Source organism: Bison bison, unplaced genomic scaffold, assembly GCF_000754665.1.
Source record: "Bison bison bison isolate TAMUID 2011002044 unplaced genomic scaffold, Bison_UMD1.0 scf7180017864090, whole genome shotgun sequence".
Taxonomy (NCBI): Eukaryota; Metazoa; Chordata; class Mammalia; order Artiodactyla; family Bovidae; genus Bison; species Bison bison.
The window spans coordinates 84,195-104,021 of record NW_011494662.1 but is presented as its reverse complement, the minus strand read 5'-3'; the positions used below and the strand labels follow the sequence as shown (position 1 = coordinate 104,021).

The following is a 19,827-nucleotide window of genomic DNA, read 5'->3' as shown; positions in this document are numbered from 1 at the left end:
GTAGAGGCAGCAGCAGCAGAGGTGGAGTAAGCTCCGAGAGTTGGTGATAGTCAGGGAAGCCTGGCGTGCTGCAGTCCATGGGGGTGGCAAAGAGTCGGGTACGACTGAGCGACTGAACTGAACTGAGAGATGGACAGGGGCTTCCCAGGTGGCTCAGTGGTAGAGAGTCTGCCTGATAAGCAGGAGACGCGAGTTCGATCCCTGAGTCAGGAAGATCCCCTGGAGAAGGAAATGGCAACCCACTCCAGTTTTCTTGCCTGGAAGATTCCATGGACCGAGGAGCCTGGGGGGCTGCAGTCCATGGGGTTGCGGAGTCCAGCAGGACTTAGCAACTAAACAGCAACAGAGATGTTGAATTAGAATCTGGTGATTAGAATCAGGTGGTTACCTGCCTTGTTCTTATTACCCCTGTAATCTAGTGTAGGTCACACATGGTCTCCTCATCTGCGAAATGGCAGTAATGAACCTAATCTGAGCCTGCCAAAGGAGTCAAAATAAAATGCCACGATGCAGATGTAAAGTGATGGTGGCAATGAAAGCCTCAAACCCTGTAGAATCATATTTGCCTAACATACTAACTCCCTGTTAACATCTGCTGATTGATAAAGGGATTTTAGTTACAGAAGTTAACCCTGAAGCTAAATTAATAGGGGAAAGACTTTGCATAAGCAACGAAATAAGAATAGTTGTTGTTACCAAATAAAAGTGTGGCACACCAGTGCACGTCACTTATGAGACCATGCTCTGCATCTCCCCTTTCATAGTTAATCTCGAAGCACATATGTTTCTTGAGTGGTTCCCTTTGAAGTCGTCTATCAAAAATGAATTTGCCTCTGTAAGAAAATGGGAATATTGAGTCTTGAACTCATATTTAAAATTTATGTATAGAAAATTGCAATATTTTAAAGGATAAATGATTTTTAAAGAATACCTTGTATTCCTTGACATTTGTAAAGTGCTCTTCAAATGCTAATCTTGTGATTGTTTTCTACTCCTTTTGACAAAAGTCAGTGAATGAAAGTTACACTTTGTTTTCATCTTTTTGTTTTAATTTCTTCTTAACTTTTGGTGATCAACTCAAAGAAAAACCTTTGTTATATTCAATCAGAAATAATGCTGTCAACCACTCTGTATGTGCACTCATTTAATGATAAGAGAATCCTATGATAAGAGAATAACTTTTGTATTGATATATTTATACTTTTTCTGAATGTTAAGAAGAAGATAAGAAGGAAATATAATCTCTACTGCTGTATCTGTTATTGAAGAAGAGGTAACAGCAGATACTCATGACCCTACTTAATTTCTTGACTTTGATGGTATATCTAGTAAAATCTTATATTTATAGATTTGATGAGAGCTTAAAGATGATGTAACCCAATGTTTGTAAAACTTTTTTGACCATAGAGTATAATAAACTGGACTCTATGTTCTATTTTGTTTTTCAAAAATGTTGAATGAAACCCTCAAAATGACCTATAATTTGAAAAATACTGATTTAGTCCAACCTTCTTATTTCACAATTAAAGAAGCAGAATTATAAAGAGTTTAAGTGACTAGATTATACATCTAATTACTGAAGCATGAGAATCGAAGCCAGATTCTGTTAGTTTTTTTTTTTTTTTTTTAATGAAAAATACATGTACACAGTATACAGGAGCCAGAGTTTTTCACTATTAAAATAGTTTTTCACTATTTCATCTTTATTCTTGTTTATCAAAGATTTTCTCTCCATTGTGAAAATATATACATAACGTTATAATGAATAATGGAAAAATTTTAAGTTATGAGTAAAATAATATGGTCTTATTTCTTTAGAGGAACACCTACGCGAATATTCCCACACCACTCCATAACTGAGTCTGTGAACTATGATGTGAAAACATTTGGATCTTCTCTCCCTGTTAAAGTCATTGAAGCCTTAACATTGACTGAAGGTGGGTGTCATTTTCCATTTGTCTCTATTAACAATTCAAATGAAGCCTAGGTCTGGCATGAAGATAGAAATTTGTGCTTTCTCTGGTCACCTGGTAAAGAATCCATCTGCAATGCGGGAGACCCCAGTTCGATTCCTGAGTTGGGAATATCTGCTGGAGAAGGGATAGGCTACCCACTCCAGTATTCTTGGGCTTCCCTTGTGGCTTTGCTGGTAAAGAATCTCCCTGCAATGCAGCAAACATGGGTTCAATCCCTGGGTTGGAAAGATTCCCTGGAGAAATGAACGGCTGCCCTCTCCAGTATTCTGGCCTGGAGAATTCCATGCACTGTATAGTCTATGGGATCACGAAGATTCAGACATGACTGAGCGACTTTCACCTTACTTCACTGGTGTACCTTCACTTCCTTGGGGAGAAATAGTTGACTTATTTGGTTTTTCATTGTGTTTGAGAAATATAACAAATTTGGGAAGCAGAATGAGCTCATTTTAGCACAATCAAAATAAGTATTTATGATTGTACATACTGTGTATGCAAAACTCAGTCCAATTTCAAAAGTTGTTTGAGTATATGAAGTTTAGGTTTTTTAAAAAATCCAAAAACTACTGCCCTACTGCCTCACATTATTGGGTTTAATAATGCAATAGAATAAAGTCTTACCTCTATTTTGGATCTGTGTAGTACCCCAGAAGCTGTATGCATAATTTTTTTTTTTACCTTTCATGCTCACTTTTATTTTCCTTTTTCCTTCTCACATAAGAACTTTTCCACCCACCAATTTTCTTATAGCTGTAAAGTCATTTGATGTTGATCAGGTACCATTTTATCCCCTAAAACTTTGGTGGCATCAAAATATGACAGTTAACCAGTGTTAAATCTATAAAATATTTATATAGCACAGAACTTGAAGCATTAGACACTGGGCAATTAAACCACATAAAAATTGGACAAGACCCTTGTCCTGCGTGTTCAGAATCAGGTGTTCACAGCCCCTATCTGGTGATTTTACATGATTCAAAAGGCAGCAGAGGCAACAGGCAAGTTACTTTGAAGGACGTGGAATACTATGATCCGGAAGAACGTTATGTTGTTACTCCAGTGTCATGTACCGCTCCACCTTTCTCCAAAGGTGGTCTCGATAATTCTGAAATGGCAGGTCTGGCTGATACAGGATAAAGACGACAACACAACACTTACCCTGTGGAGATATCCTCCTACTATGCATGTATGGTGATCTTGAATGCAACTCGTCTTGAAATCTTGTTTTTAGGTTTTTAGGTTGGGTGATCCATCAGTCTTGCACTCAACTGTTAACTTCTTTTATGTCATCCTTATTGCCAAAGATAGCTCACCTAGTGGCTGTAGATAGCTCCCATCCAGTTTTTTCCTGTAACATGAAAAATATTTTAAATCTATCTTTCCCCTGGGAAGATAAGTTGGTAGAACTGCTGGGCTTTCATTCTTTGCAATACAGTCTGTCCTTGGTTCTCATTGAGGCTTTAATCCAATCATTCTGTTCATTTTCACAAGAATACAAAGGTTTCCTGTGTTGTAGCCAAGCTTGGCATCATCCACACCTCTGCATGCTTCAAGGAAGGCAAGAGGAAACTGACATGCAGTATAATCTGGACCTTTCTGCTCAGAAGAGTTTCCATTGTTATATTCTGTGAGATTCTGTTCTTCTAAGCCATATGGCTTTAGAAATTTCTTAAGCTCATCAGTGTACCTTCTATAGGACTCTGGATTAGGCATGCCAAATGAAAAATCCAATACCATCACTAGTTTTGGAAAAACCATTTAAGTCCTGAACTTGGAATCTGGTCATGATATTTTGGAATCTCATTGTTCAGAGTGAAGTATAGCCCACATTGTGAATGAAAAGAGTGCAGCCAGGCTCCCATAAAGAGTAGGTGGAAGAGCAAGATCAAACCCCAGGTCTTAGCAATGCACCCCAGGAACTCTCATGGTCAGGTTTTAGATGAAGAGCTTCCACTTGGCCAGGCTCTGTTTGAAGGACTTCTTGTCTTTCTTTGTCATGGTGTGTGCTGACCGCACGGGGAGTGGTGGCACGGTGGTAGAAGAGGCGAGAAGGGCAGAGGCTTGTCCTGGTTTGAGCAGCAGCAGAAGGCAGTATGTCCAAGGGACCCTCCTCGCTGTGGTGAGCACTCAAGCTGACTGCTCTGCACCATGCCAGGCTGGGCTGCTGCTCTGGCCAAATTCATGTTATCAGTTTTGTGCACCATTAGAAGATTCTCTTGGCAGAAAATTATTATTTTTATTTATTTTTAAATATTTGTTTATTTTTGGCTGTGCTGGGTCTTCATTGCTGCTCCCAGGCTTGCTTTAGCAGCGAGCAGAGGCTACTCTCTAGTTGAAGTGCATGGGCTTCTCATTGCAGTGGCCTCTGTCATTGCACAGCACAAGCTCTAGGGCACGCTAGCTTCAGTAGTTGTGGGGTATGGGCTCCAGAGTGCAGCCAAAGAGGTGACCCATGGGCTCAGTTACCCTGCAGCCTGTGGGATCTTCCAGAACCAGGGGTGGAACCTGTGTCCTTGCATTGCAAGGCGGTTTCTTAACCAGTGGACCACCAGGGACACCCGACTGGTAGAGAATTAGAGTGGAAGTGTGGAAGATGTGGTCAGCACGAGCTTCAGAAAGATGCTCTTAAGGCTGAAAAGTTGGGGTGACTCTAAGAGCAAAGTTCAGAGCATCCTTTGATTTCCTGGAACAGTGTTTTTCAAACTGCAGGTAGTGACTGAAATCACTTTAGTGGCTCATGACCAACATTTTTTAAAAAAATGAAGTAAAGTAGATTGCACAATGTCAGAGTGTATCTCATTTTGTTTTATTTAAATTGTGTATGACTACATCATGCTGTGAAATGTATTTCATACTTGGAATGACAGTCAAAACAGTTTAAAGTACTCCATTCCATAAAAGGGAACATTTCTTATCAACTTGAACTAGCACATCTTACCAATGAGTCCATGGGAGCTTCAGGTACAATTATTTTCAGACGGCTGAACTTCTAACCTCTGTCATGCATTGTTCCTGGTTTAAATATATATTTTCTTTTCCCTTCTAAAAATTTAAGCTTAAATTGCATTTAAGCCTTTGACACACTCCTGGTTCATACCATCAGATCATGTTAATAACAAATAGTACACAGGCTCAGAGGAGAGAGTTTCTAGAAATCAGGATGTGAAAACTGAAGACTATGTAAACTTGAGAAGATCTCATCCTAACATGGAGATTTCCAAGCCCTAGTCAGTTGGTGTACTGAGTCAAGGTCCTCAAGTGTTCACCAGTGGAGGATTTGGAGCTGCCACGGTGCTTTTAGGGAAAGAAAACACCAATCAGGTATTCCATTTCAGCAAAAAGCCCACACTCAACCTAGGTATGATTGATATTTATATTTTAGCTTGTGCCTTATTGGTGCCTTTTATTTTGCCCCTCTATCCTGTCTTCAAATGAAGAGCAAAGCTCATATTGATTAAATTTCTAGGACTGTTAATGCATTTACACAGGTTTAGCACCAAAACTTACAGCAGCAATAGAATAGTCTTCCCTTAGCCACAGGCATAAGTTCCAAGACCCCCAGGGGTTGCCTGAAAGAGAATAGCACTGAACCCTGTATATACTGTTTTTCCTATACATACATGCCTATGATTAAGTTTAGTATATCAATTAGGCACAGTAAGAGAATATCCACATTGCCGCATCACTTCTCTGTGCTTTGTGGCCACGTTTTAGTAAAACAAAGTTACTTGAACACAAGGACTGCAGCACTAAGACGCTGACTCTGATAACTTAGACTGCTGCCGAGCGGCTCATGGCTGGGTGGCGGGCACAGCGTCCATACACTGGACAAAGGAGTGAGTCACGTCCCCGTCAGGACAGCGGGACACTGCCAGATTTCGTCACAAACTTAAAAGTGTTATTTCTAGAATTTTCTATTTAATATCTCAGGCCCCAGTTGACTGCAAATAACTGAAACAACAGGTGAAACCGAGGAAATCTAACCCCTTTAGGTTAGCATGTAATAAAGTAATCTATCATACATTCAAAGAGCTCTTATTTTGAAAATCTTGTTCTTTTGCAGGAACATGATTTTTCCTTGAAATGTTTTATGTATTTAATGAGTGGTTTATTATTTGTGTTGCTTTATCAAAATAAAATCATGAATTTTACTAAATATTATAAAAAGTGAGATAAATTTGTAACAAAAAATAAGAAATATTAAACCTAAGACCAGAACATAGTTTTTACCTTTCAATATAGTTATGAGTGGTTGTCAAAGTTAAATGGATCTCTTATTTTGGATATTAATAACTCTTGAATTATTCAAGAGTATTTTTGTTGTGAGTTAATCGTGTGTGTGTGGTGGTTACTTTTTTGGGTGAAGAGTATGGCAGTAAGGAAGATTTTGGTGTGAGAAATTTTCGCAGTTTTAATTCATACTGTAAGATTAATTACGTACCTTGTTTTTTTTTAGTTGATGATCAGCTGACTGTTCACATAGATGAAGGTGGATGGGCTTGTCTGGTCTGCAAAGAGAAACTCATTATTTGGAAGATTGCTTTGTCACCTATCACTAAGGTAATGATTCTTTAAAGAGCTGGAGGGAGAGAGAGGAGAAAATTCCTAATTGGCTCTGAATTTTTACCCTAACTTTTTAGAGTTGTTGGAAATCTGTAATTTGAATCGACTCAAGCATTATAGATTTGCATTTTTATAGTAATATGAAATACCAAGCATGCATACACTTTCGTGTATTGGGAAAAAAGTTTCTCTCCTTATCATGATTTTAAACAAGATATATTTTATTTACATTTAATAAAGTTAAAGACATTGACATTTTTAATGAATGTCATGCTAGTCACTCTGTGCAGTGAAGTCTAAGACTAAATGCCATCCACATAAACTAATGAACTGAGTTTTGAAGAGGATAGGAATGTGTTGCACTGAATCTACTGAATCATGTGTAAGAAAATAGGAAAGAATTACACCAATTTTTAGAATGCTAACTGAACTCTTCATTGTCAGCTTTTCACACGGGGGCTTTCATTTGTGTGTTCACGGCTGTGCTCTCAGCAGCCTCTTTCTGTGCACTCCAGATCAGGCATACTCTCTTGCAATACTCATGCTCGCTGGGCCTTTGTTCCACTGGGACTCAGGCTCCACCTTACCTAAACTCTTCGCGTGTACTGGTCTCTGTACACCTGCTGTCTGGAAAACCACGTCTGTAGTTAGGGGTGTAGGTGAAGGAGAGGTCCTGCAGTGGCATCCTGAGTTAGCAGAGGAAGCCTGGTACTGGCCGAGTCTCGGAAATATTTTCTAGGCGACTTTGAATACTTACTCTAGTCATGCCAATTTTAAATGTCAACTCAACAAATCAAGATTAGACTGGGAAAATTCCATAGGAATTCCACACAGTTCTTTCAACAATGGACTTTTTTTTCGTCTGGGAAGAGATTGGAGTAGTTTCTGTTAAGGGTCTGGTCTAGCTGTTAAGTTTTCCTGATTCTGTATCTCTTAAAATATTTTGTTTTAAAATTAGTGAAAATGACGATGGAAGCCTGATCAAAAAGGTGTGAGAAGAAAGTATTTCTAGAATAGTATTTCTAGCAGTGAATTAGAATCTAAAGTATGCAGAGAAAGTGAAGTCAGGTGCATGTTCAAAAATTGGATTTGAAATGAAAAATTTTTTGTTTGGATTTGTTTTATAGTTATCTGTTTGCAAAGAACTTCAGCTGCCACCTAGTGATTTCCACTGGAGTGCCGACTTGGTGGCTCTCTCTTACTCTGCTACCTCAGGCGAAGCACATTCTACTCAGGTGGGTGACTTAAACGCTTACTGAAGTACATTTTTTTAAGATAAGGGAGTTGTAAAGTTGGGGGGATCACCCAGTTGGGTTTTGAAACATAGCTGTAAAGCTGCAGAAATCAAGACAGAATGGTTGTGACAGAGGTAGACACACGGGGCACTGGAACAGAACGGTGTAGACATACAGACCCACGCAGAGACGGTGCACTGGTCTTTAACAGGGGTGCAGAAGAAATTCAGTGACGTGGGGATGGTCTTCTCATTAAAGGGTGTTGGAACCATCGACCATCTTTAGGAAGAAGAAAAAATTCCTCCTGAACCTCATGGACTTCCCTGGTGGCTCAGACGGTAAAGCGTCTGCCTACAATGCAGGAGACCTGGGTTCGATCCCTGGGTCAGGATGATCCCCTGGAGAAGGAAATGGCAACCCACTCCAGTTCTCTTGCCTGGAAAATCCCATGGACGGAGGAGCCTGGTAGGCTACAGTCCATGGGGTCACAAAGAGTCGGACACGACTGAGCGACTTCACTTCACTTCAAACCTCACGGAGAGATGAACCCCAAATGGATCATAGGTCTAAATGTAAATTGTAAAACTAAAAACTTTTAGAAGAAAACAGGAAAAAAATCATCATGACGTGGGGTTAGTTGAAGAGTTCTTAGAAATGACCAAAAATGTGACTCATAAAAGAAGAAAAATCGATAAATTGGACTTAATCAAAATTTAAAACTTGGCTCTGCCAAAGACCCTGAGAAGAAAATGGAGAGAGAGCTACAGATTGGTAGGAAATACTATAAATCAAACATCCAATAAAGGACTTGTACCCAGAACATAAAATGAATTCTCAAAACTTAGTAAGAAAACAAACAACCCAATTTAAAAAGTAAGGCATAGGACTTGAACACTTTACCAAAGAGAATATAAGGATGTCAAATAGGGGAATGCAGATAAAACAAGTGAGATAACCAGTTTACTCTTACTACAGTGGCTGAAATTAAAAGCACTGACACTGCCACCTGCTGGTGAGGATGTGGAGCAACTGGAGCCTCATACGTTGCTGATCGGCATGCAGAATGGTGCAGCCACTGATCTTCACTTTCTTAGAAAGTTAAAGTGCCCTTGCCATATGAACCAACAATTCCATTCCTGGCTGTTTATTTTAGAGAAATTAAAGCTTATGTTCACACACACACACACACACACACACAAAACAATAGACTAATGTCATAGCACCTTTATTTGTGATAGCCAAAGGTGGAAACAATCTGAATATCCTTTAGCAAGTGAATGGGTAAATAAACTGATTCTTTCATAGGATGAGATACTGCTCAGCAGTAAAAAGACATGAGCTATTAATCCATGAAACAACATGGGCGAATCTCAAAGGCATTGTGCTAAATGAGATAAACCATTGTCAAAAGGTTCTATTCTATATGATTTCGTTTGTTTGGCATTCTCAGAAAGACAGAACTATAATAATGGAAATGGGGATTGCCAGGGGTGAGGGTAGGGGAGGGTGTGACCAAAGGGAAAGTGTTACGGAGCTTTGGTGCTGATGGACTCTCCTGTATCCTGTTTGTGGTGGGACTTACAGGAGTCTAAAAGTGAAAGTTTTAGTTACTTAGTCATGTCTGACTCTTTGCGACCCCATGGACTGTAGCCACCAGGCTCCTCTGTCCATGGAATTCTCCAAGCAAGAATACTGCAGTGGGTTGCCATTCCCTTCTCCAGAGGATCTTCCCAACCCAGGGATTGAACTTGGGTCTCCCACACTGCAGGTAGATCCTTTACCATCTGACCCACCATGTGTTTTAAAATTCATAGGACTGTAAAAAGTGAAACATTTTGTATGATCTGAAGAGAAACCAGGGTATAAAAATTCATAGAATTATAAAACAGGAGAAAATGTCAATTTTACTGTATGATAATTTTTTAAATATGGAAAAAAAGAATTTTTTCCCCTGATTTCTGTTCACTAGTAGTGCATTGCCCTGATTTCTTTATGTCAGTGTCGTCAGACTACCGCTTTGGGCTCCTTATCTTGTGTTTGCTGAGTGTTATGATCTTGTTTCAGGCTGTTACTGTCATGGTTGCCACCAGAGAAGGATCCATCCGCTATTGGCCAAGCCTTGCGAGTGAAGACACCTACACAGAGACGTTCATAGATCTGGGAGGTGATAAGACCTACAGTTTCCTAACAGCAGTACAGGTATATGTTGGATATTCTTTTATATTTATTGGGAAACTGTCATTTGGCTTGGAAATCAGGTTTGGATGACTAAAAATTTGTGATTTTGAGCAGATCATATAGGTAGGGGTGGGAGGAGATCAAAAAAGAGGCAAGGAAAGAATGGCACCCCACTCCAGTACTCTTGGCTGGAGAATCCCATGGATGGAGGAGCCTGGTGGGCTGAAGTCCATGGGGTCGCTAAGAGTCGGACACGACTGAGCGACTTCACTTTCACTTCTCACTTTCATGCATTGGAGAAGGAAATGGCAACCCACTCCAGTGTTCTTGCCTGGAGAATCCCAGGGACGGCAGAGCCTGGTGGGCTACCGTCTATGGGGTCTCACAGAGTCAGACACGACTGAAGCGACTTAGCAGCAGCAGCAGCAGCAGGATTTGAGCACTTAAACCGAGGGAAGCCCTTCTCATAGGACTCTGACCTATCAGTGGAGCATAGTAGCCAGTGGTATTCGTTTCTGTCAGAACCATCTTTAGAGAGTGATTCAGAAACTCTTAGAGGAAGAATGGTTTGCTAATACATATTCTGCTGGTTTACCAAAGAAGTAAAATCTGATTCTTGATTTGTTGAACCTACATAATGTGAACCTATAACTTAAAAATCAGAATTAAAAAAAAAATGCGATTAAAAAAATGGCTATGAAGTTTTTCTGTGCAGTATTAAGTGAATGGATCCATAAATAAATGATTTTTTAGAATAGCACTGTTCTTTTTTTTTTCTTTTAGGTTTATGTGGAGGTTCCGATGATTTCCCTCAAAGCATATCAAAGTGATTTGTGTTCATTTTCTTTTCTTAGTCTTAAATGCTTAACTGAACTAATTTCACATTTGTTCACAGGGAGGAAGTTTTATTTTATCCTCATCGGGGGGCCAACTAATCCGCCTGATACCTGAAAGTATAGGAAAAATTCATCAGCATATCCTGCCTCAAGGACAAGGCGTGCTTTCAGGAATTGGTCGGAAGGTTTCTTCTCTTCTGGGAATTTTATCTCCTAGTAGTGATCTCATTGTAAGTTGATAAAATAACTTTGTTTTACTAGCTTGTTTCTTAGTGAAATCAGTAAGTTGGCAGTCTCCTATGAAGTTAGCGTTGCCACTGTATGAGCAGTGGTGTCCGTGAGATGAAAACTTTGATCTTTCAGTGAAGCATTTTTATTATGATGATTAGATGAGTTCATACTGACCCTCTTGCATCCTCTGTAACATTAATTATTCTTAAGTTTTATAGATTATCTCATAAGTTCATTTTTTGAATTAAAACTATGATGTAAAGTTATGCATGTGTTTAAGGATTAGTTTTGCTTTCTAGACGTAACCAAAAGTGTGTTTCCACCCCCGAGCCTCCAGCTGTGTGTGTGGATGATGTCTGCTGGGCTCTGCCTCAGACTCTGGAGTAGTGAGTGACGATGCTGGGAACTAACATGTGGGGGCATCTGCTCTGCCAGGTGCCCTGTGTGTGTGATCTCCTGTAATTATTGTGATCTGTAATGTATAGAGCTTCATGTCGCATTTGTGTTAAATAATTGAGGAAATGGCCTCAGTGAGGCTACCAAAATTGCCCAAAGTTCAAAGCTGCTCAGCGACAGATGCATGCCCACACATCTGTGTGAACTAAGAGCACATTCCCCTGACCCCAGCTTTTTTTAAACATTTTATTTTATAGGAGTATAGCTGAGTAACAGTGCTGTGGCAGTTTCAGGTGGACAGTAAAGGGACTCAGCCATACGTACACATGTATCCGTTCTCCCCTAGACTCCCCCTGCAACCAGGCTGCCACGTAACACTGAGCAGAGTTCCCTGTGCTATGCGGCAGGTCCCTTTGCATTAGCCCTGTTAAATACTGTGGTACCACATCCTTTATTAAACTGTGCTTTTCCCTCTGATTTCAGGTTGCTATCATTATCTGCTTCTTTAAATGGTCTTTGAACCTAAGCCTTAACATATCTAGAAAAAAATTGCTCATGTTCCCTTCTCTCCTACTGACTTACAAAACTCACTTTTCTTTTGACCTATTTCTAATGGCACTGTCACCTTTTTTCAGAGACCCAGGTATGAAATCCTGGTGGGGGGGGGCGGGCGGTGTGTGTGTGTGTGTGGAGGCAATTAGGGTTTTAGTTCAGCAGTCATGTATACGCAATTTCTAAGTTGGGGTAGATGTGTTCTTCAGAAGCAAGGAAAATGAAGTGATATAACCATGTGGAACTACACACACCCCTCCGGATTCCTTCTCCTGTAACACAGCTCTCGTGCTCACAAGCTATGGATGTTATCTCCTTAGCTTACTTGGTTTACAAACTGACATTCAAGACTGTGCTGTGTGTGAACCTTAGTTTTGCTTCTTTCCTAGCTATAATCCACATTCCAGTTTAGCAGGACTGTGTTTTGTTCTTTAAAGAGTCTCCGACTTTCCTGCCTCCCTACTCTCCCAGGCTCTTCCTGGGCCTTCTGCCTGTGAAAATCCTCCTTACTCTCAAGGTCTATTTCAGGATCACTTCTTCCCTTGAATCCTAAATGGAGAATTCTGCTAGGATTACTAATCAAATAGCTATAAAATATACAATTTTTTAATTTCAGGAAAATCATCATTGACATTAGAATTTAATAATCTATAAACTTTTTTTCTCCTCTCCATACAGCTTTCAAGTGTCCTTTGGGATAGAGAGCGAGCGAGCTTTTATAGCCTGACAAGTTCAAACATCAGTAAATGGGAATTAGATGATTCTTCAGAAAAACAAGCACACAGTTGGGATATAAATAGAGTCCTGAAGGAAAACATTATTGATGCTATCTGGGTAAGGAACAGTAACATTCATCTCTGTCATTTTTATTTATATAAGATTGCTAGTTCCTTTAGTTGTATTTATTAGAACACATTTCAGTGTAATACACCAAGTTTTAGTCATCAGATAAGCTGAGATGGAGTATTCAATCTTTAGAAGTATTGGGACTCACTGGTTTACTTAATTTTTAAAATGCATACATTACTCATTCAATAAGTTTGACTTACTGTGGATGAGGCAGTTTCGTAGGTGCTGGGGATATAAAAGTGAAAAGAAATGATTCTTATACCGAAGGAGCTTACATTGTTGATGTTTTCATGTAGGGATCTGAAAGTAACTATGAAGCTATTAAAGAAGGGGTCAACATTCGATATTTGGATTTGAAGCAAAACTGGTAAGCAATTCATTTGTCATGCAGAACATAGGTAGTCGTTTGGAAAAACAGATTGATGTTTGTTATAGAATAATAAGCACCCTTGCTATCTCTTCTTCTGATGTGTCTAACCCTAATCTTATATTATTCCGCCTTATTGAATCACTTTGTCTGGCAGTGCTAATTCATTTCACAAGTGTCGGCAGTTTTCGGCCTTCCACTGAGTGTCCCATTAGCTGTCTGCCCTTGTTAGGGATCATCTGTTCTGCTCGCATAGCTGGAGCTTCTGAGAGCTGCCTGCCCCGCTGCTGGGTGTGTTCCATGCTGTCGTCTTTGCTGACTCAGTGGAGATTCTGGGGGCTCTTCTCCAGTCCTTTTTTTGTTGCTGAAGGAGCTTTAGCCTGAGTTTGTGGCTGTATTGAATAAAGGAAGGATGGATGAGGTTTTGTCCTGGCGGTACAAGTTAGAACTCAGTCATTGTTTATGACTGAGTTTATGACTGAGTCACTCAGAGTGAATTTCCTCTTAGAACCAATGCTCTTAGTGGTGCTTAAGATCTCAAGTTAGTCTGATAAAGCTACTTAATCCCATGTTATTGTTTAGCTTTAATATTATGGTCATATAGAACTGAAAAGCCATTTATAATACAGCTTCTGTGATATCGTTTATAGTGAATGCCAACATATGATTTGTAATTCTTTAAAACACAGCTTACTGGAAGTTAGGATAATTTTTTTTTTTTAAGGATAATTTTTATGTGTTTTAGAGTAGTTTAGTGGAACAAATTCTACTTGTTTCTTGGCTTACAGTTCTGCTGTTTAATTTTTCTGTCGTGGGCTGTTGAGACTTGTCAGGATCCTTCTTTGTAATTTCTGAAAAACTTCTATGTAAACTATCAAAGAAGTAAAAATAATGTATATGCTTAATTTCCAAAAATATTTTAATTAAATACAGTTTATCTTGTTTTAATTTATCTTTGCTGGACCTCCATCATCAGTTTAGAACTGGTACCAGGATGCAGCCAACTGTGGGGAAGAGGATGTGGACATTTTTTCACATGTAATTTTCGGAATGGAGACATAGGTTGAGCACAGAGAAGCATGCTTAGGACTTGCTGTGCTGAGGCAGACACAGAATGCTGTCGTGCCAGCATGACTTGATTCTTGTGGGGCCTATGAGATGCAGTTCTCATTCGCCTTCTTGGCCCCCTGCGACCATTGTTCCCAATGATCCAGTCATCACTCTCTGTGTCCTCAAGTTCCACTGACCCTTGTAGACTGTTCCACGTCTGGATAGGTGTCTTCTGTTTAAGAAGCATGTGTCTCCCTCATGCTTGTTGCTCTTCCTTGATCAATTGTTGAAATTTTTACTGATTTGCAAATTAATTATCTTTCTATCATCTTTACTACCCAAAATAGCTTCATGTTATTTTAATCATGAAGTTTTTTTTTTGATAGAGGTGTCAAATGAAGCTGATCTAAGCACCCCTTCCTGAGGAATTCTTTATTAGCTATGTCTCTGGGCCTCATTGGCACCTCTTACCGCACAGCAATCCAGTCTGTGGAGTAACTTCAGTTGACTCACAACAGCATGGCCATCTCTACCTCCCTACCTAGTGCAGAGGAGGGCTCTCAGGACTGAGTTCTCTGTGGCTTTGCTCACTGCCCTCTTAGCTGTCATCCGCGAGCTGTTTAGGTCACTGCCAGTATGTTCCAGTTTGGACCAGTGTCCTTGAAGTTTTCGAGGAAATTCAGGTAGAAATGGTAAGAGTTGGGGAGCTGGGAAAAGGAAACAGTGGAGAAGGAAAATGAGAGCTGTATCAGGACTGCTTGATGTGAAGTGCATGTCATCTATTCAGTAGCTTGCTTTATTATTTTTAGTTGTCGGTAGAGAGTGCTTGCCATCCTGTTAATATTTCTGAAACTTGAATGAAAGTTGTTAAAAATGCTACTAAATATTTCAGGAGTTGAGATTAGAGACCATTTAATTTTTTTTTATGTTCGGGGCAACAACTTTGATAGACTTAAGAGGACCACATACATTTTTAAGATGGAAAAAAGTTTGTTTTCACCTATACAGCAGCTTGAATATACAGTAGCAGTTCTATGATTGGTTATTAAAGGTAAAACCAAAATGTTTTTCTTCTGTACAAAAGTAAACTTTAAAAAGCAGATTAGATCAGGGGTCAGCAACCTTTTCTGTAAAGGGTCCAAAACTATATTTTTAGGCTTTAGGGACCATGTGGTCTTCGTTTTAGCTATTTTACTCTACCAGTGGTAGTATTAAAGCATCCATAGACAGCACACAGACAAGGGGGCATGGCCGTCTTGCAGGACAGATTTATTTACAGAAACTCATCTGTGGCCAATTTGACCTGAGAGCTGCACTTTGCTAATCCCTGTGTTTGATGATTTGTTGGTCTTTTCACGTCAGATTTATTGAGTTATATTTTACATAGGGTAAATATTTTGTACCCTTTTTAGTGTATAATTTGGTGAGTTTTGATGAGTGCATAGTCAGTTAACTACAACCACAATCAAGATACAGAACAATTCTGTCACTCCAAAAATTACTTTGAACTCCTTTGTCAGGGGCTTTCTGGGTGGCTTAGGGGTTAAAAAAAAATCTGCCTGCCAGTGCAGGAGATGCAGGAGGCACGAGTTTAATCCCTGAGTTGGGAAGATCCCCTAGAGGAGGAAATGGCAACCCACTGCAGTCAGTATTCTTGCCTGGAAAATCCCATGAACAGAGAAACCTGATGGGCTATTGTCTGTAGAGTCACAGAGTCAAACAGGAGTGAGTATGCACGCACACACTCCTTTTTCAACCCCTTCCTTCACTTCCAGCTCCTGGCAACCATTGACGTCTTTTCTGTCCCTATAGTGTAGATGGCATCATACAGTATAAAGCCTATGGAGTCTGGTTTCTTTCACTTAGCATAATGAATTTGATATTCATTCAGTGGTTCCTTCCTTTTTACTGAGTAGCTTTACCAGGATTTGTTTATTCAGCAGTTGAAGGATATTGAGTTGTTGCCATTTTTAGGCAGTTATGAGTAAAATCACTATAAACATTTGTACACAGGTTTTTGTGTGAAGATAAGTTTTTATTTCTCTTAGGTAAATATCTAGGACTGGGCTTGCTAGGTCATATAGAAATGCATGTTTATCTCTTTAAGAAATTGCCAAACTGTTTTCCAAAGAGACAGTATATCTTTCTTTTTCATTGATTAGCGATGGGCTCCTAATTTTGGCAGCAGCATGGCACCTGGCAGACAGCCCCTGCCTTGTCTATTACTCTCTGATAACAGTAGAAGATAATGGCTACCAAATGTCAGATGCAGTGACTGTGGAAGTCACTCAGTATAACCCACCTTTTCAGGTAAGATTTCTGTTTACAAGCTAAATGACCAAGTGACAGTAACTTGCTGAGTTTTTTCTCCCTAACTGTTGCAAGGTCAGATTCTTTGAGATATTCACCTGTAGGGCTTAGAAATATGTTTAATTTAATTTTAAAAAATCTCTTTATTGGGGGACTTTCCTGGTGGTTCAGTGGCTAAGACTCTGTGCTCCCAATGCAGGGGACCCAGGTTCAATCCCTGGTCAGGGAACTAGATCCCTCATCCCACAACTAAGAGTTTGCATGCTGTAATAAAAGATCCCACACGCCCCAACTAAAACCTGGTACAGTCAAATGTAAATACATTTTTTAAAGTAAAATCCCTTTGTTTATTTATTGTTATTAGCCACGCCGTGCAGCTTGCAGGGTTTTAGTCCCCTGACCATAGATTGAACTTGGGCCCTCAGCAGTTAAAGCAGAGTCCTAGTCCACACTGGGCCACCAGGGAATTCCCAGAATTCCTAGTTTTAAACAACTAGTGTTTAGGCAGTGCATTCTGTTTACCATCTCGTACTCATCCTCTGTTCAGCCTTAGCTAAAGAGAAGTGAGAGTGGGAGCCCTTGACAGTGAGCAGCATGTTTCTCCTGCTGTAGCTCTGAAGGGATTTTCATTTCTGTATTACTGAGTAGAAAGAAAACATTGATGATGAACTGCAGAGTGAAAAATAGGAAGAAACTTGATGGGAATTGGACTTTGGTTTTATGTGCTGTATATTACAGAAAAATCCTCTTTTTGCTCAAATAGGATCATATTTGTAGGTAACTGCATTATATATTTATTAAAATTCATGTGAATAGTTAAAAGGAAAGAGTTGTGGACATGAGGGGATGGGGCGGGCGGGGGGCAGTAACGAATTGAAAGAATACCATTAAAGCATATACATTACCATATGTAAAATCAGGTAGTCAGTGGGAATTTGCTGTATGACACAGAAAATGCAAATGCTTGAGACAGCCTAGAGGGGTGGGATTGGCTGAGAGGTGGGAGGGAGGTTCAGGAGGGAGGGGGCATATGTATACCTGTGGCTGATTCATGATGATATATGGCAGAATCCGATACAATATTGTAAAGCATTTATCCTCCAATTAAAAATAAGTAAATTTTTTAAAAAGACAAGCTGTCTAATTTTAAGCTTCTTGATGGCAATTTAACATTGTTTAATAACTGCTGTTATTTAGGAGAGGCCTACACAAGGTTAACTTCATTTAACCTTGTGTAGCATCTAATTCTATTGAACTTATTCTTAATACAATTTGCATAACTGACTACTGTAAGGAAATCTTAATTTGATCTTTTATTTCAAATAGAAATAAATCTTATGTGTTCTGATTATACAAGAAAAACACACTCAGTGTTAAAATTTTTCACAGACAATGCAAAAGGGATAAAGAAGACAGTTTGAGAATTAAAACATCATGGGATTCCACTTTAATGTTTGTAAAATTCTTTTAATAAACAAAGTATCCTTTTGAGCTTTTGCTAATTTTATGACTTACTAAGTCTTATTTCTATTTCTCTAATTTCATATATGAACAAATTATCTCAGTTTTCTTGTGCTTGATATCTGGACAGTGAAGAAAGAAACAGTATTTATCAGGGATTGTTTTAAAAGTATCTCTAAATTCTAAAATAATGAACTAATTTTATTTTTTCTCATGTTTGTTAATAGGCTTTTTAGTTGAAATCTTACCACCATGGAAACATTTTCAAACTTTGCTAGTTATTTGCAACTCAGCAAATGATTTCTCTGATTGATGTTTATAAACTTATTTCTGTCATGTTTTGTAAATCATCTCAGGTAATTTTAACGAGGAAAATCAGTGAATTATTTTATCATTTTTATGAGATAGTGTACAAAAGTATGAATTATGAAGTCATACAAAAGTATTTTTTGTTTCAATTCTTACTAAATACAATCTTTAATTTTCAGTCTGAAGACTTGACTATATGTCGGTTGATGGTCCCAAACTTTTCAAACCAGACTGCCTGTCTATATACTGAAAATGCTGTCTACATGTGCTCCACAGGAACTGGGAAGTTTTCTCTTCCTCAGGAGAAAATTGTTTTTAATACACAAGGTGGGTAATCAGTTTTAGAAAGTAGGATTAGGAACTCATTAGTCATTCTGAGAAGTTTTTGTTCTCTTCGCATAAGCTTTGCTTCAAGCGTGATACCTGTGATGATTCAGTACCATACCTATAGTAGCTGAGAAACTGGCAGGGTGGTAGAGCCCAGTTTTACTATAGACAGAAAATAGTAACGTTTTCCCCAGAAGAGGCCAAGAAGGAAAGAACTTATGCACCGAGAAGTAATTGGTTGTTTCTGGTCAGTAAGAGTGACTTATTCTGAGTTGATATTCTTTAAACAAGTTTGTTCGGACCCCTGGGTGAGAAGAGTCCCAGGCACTGGACTCATGCAAGGGGGCTGTGGTGGGCGGCGGGGGAGGGAGATGTTGGGGGAAGCCAACCAGGAGTAGGAAAAACAAGCAGATAGTATTTATCTGAAGGGGCAAAGGACAAAATCCAGGTGAGCAGCAGCATGGCACCTTGATTGTCTGGTCCCAGCCCCAGAGCCTTGACTGGTTGGGTGGGATGCTGTTAAGGCTGCAGGCAAACTTAGACCTTTTCCTTGCCCCGCTGTTGGCTTACTCAGTAAGTCAGAGTAGGACTGACGAGCTGTTGCTCTGTGTCTTGCAGACGGGATGATTTTCTTGTTTGGCTCACTGTACTCACTGCTTTTGCACAGCACCATGGAGGACTCAGCCTGCCTCTGCAGATAGCGAGGAGCCTTGACTTGATGCAGGGTTATAACTGGGTTCAGAGTAGGAGTAACACAGTAAAGGGCTGTCAGCAGGATCTTCTGCTTAGGGAAGTAGATTTAGGAGGGTATTGTTTGGTAATATGTATTTGATTGCGTATTTTCCTTTCTCTTAGGAGACAGTATTTTAGGAGCTGGTTCCTGCGGGGGTATACCTATCCTTTTTTCTAGAAACAGTGGATTGGTGTCTATTACTTCAAGGGAAAATGTGTCCATATTAGCAGAAGATCTTGAAGATTCCCTAGCATCTTCAGTTGCTGGACCAGGCAATGAGGTAACATGGTTTCATAATATTTTTTTTAAATATAGTTGGTTTTGCTGTAGTTGTGTAGTTGCTAAGTCATGTCAGACTCTTGGCGACCCTATGAACTGTAACCTTCCAGGCTCCTCTGTCCATGGGATTTCCTAGGCAAGAGTACTGGAGTGGGTTGCCATTTCCTTCTCCAGA

General features: G+C 39.6%; 1 protein-coding gene and 1 pseudogene across 1 annotated transcript in view; one reads left to right on the top strand and one right to left on the bottom strand.

The window, feature by feature from the left end:
- Positions 1-19,827, top strand: part of NUP133 (nucleoporin 133kDa) — a 55,941-nt gene that overhangs the window by 553 nt on the left and 35,561 nt on the right. The window contains exons 2-11 of the mRNA XM_010838106.1: positions 1,819-1,937; positions 6,433-6,536; positions 7,667-7,774; positions 9,839-9,973; positions 10,848-11,018; positions 12,646-12,801; positions 13,113-13,183; positions 16,396-16,543; positions 18,493-18,640; positions 19,496-19,653. Coding sequence (XP_010836408.1) covers positions 1,819-1,937; positions 6,433-6,536; positions 7,667-7,774; positions 9,839-9,973; positions 10,848-11,018; positions 12,646-12,801; positions 13,113-13,183; positions 16,396-16,543; positions 18,493-18,640; positions 19,496-19,653 — 1,318 coding nt within the window. The remainder of the gene's footprint in view (positions 1-1,818; positions 1,938-6,432; positions 6,537-7,666; positions 7,775-9,838; positions 9,974-10,847; positions 11,019-12,645; positions 12,802-13,112; positions 13,184-16,395; positions 16,544-18,492; positions 18,641-19,495; positions 19,654-19,827) is intronic.
- LOC104987265 lies at positions 2,565-3,974 on the bottom strand (annotated as a pseudogene).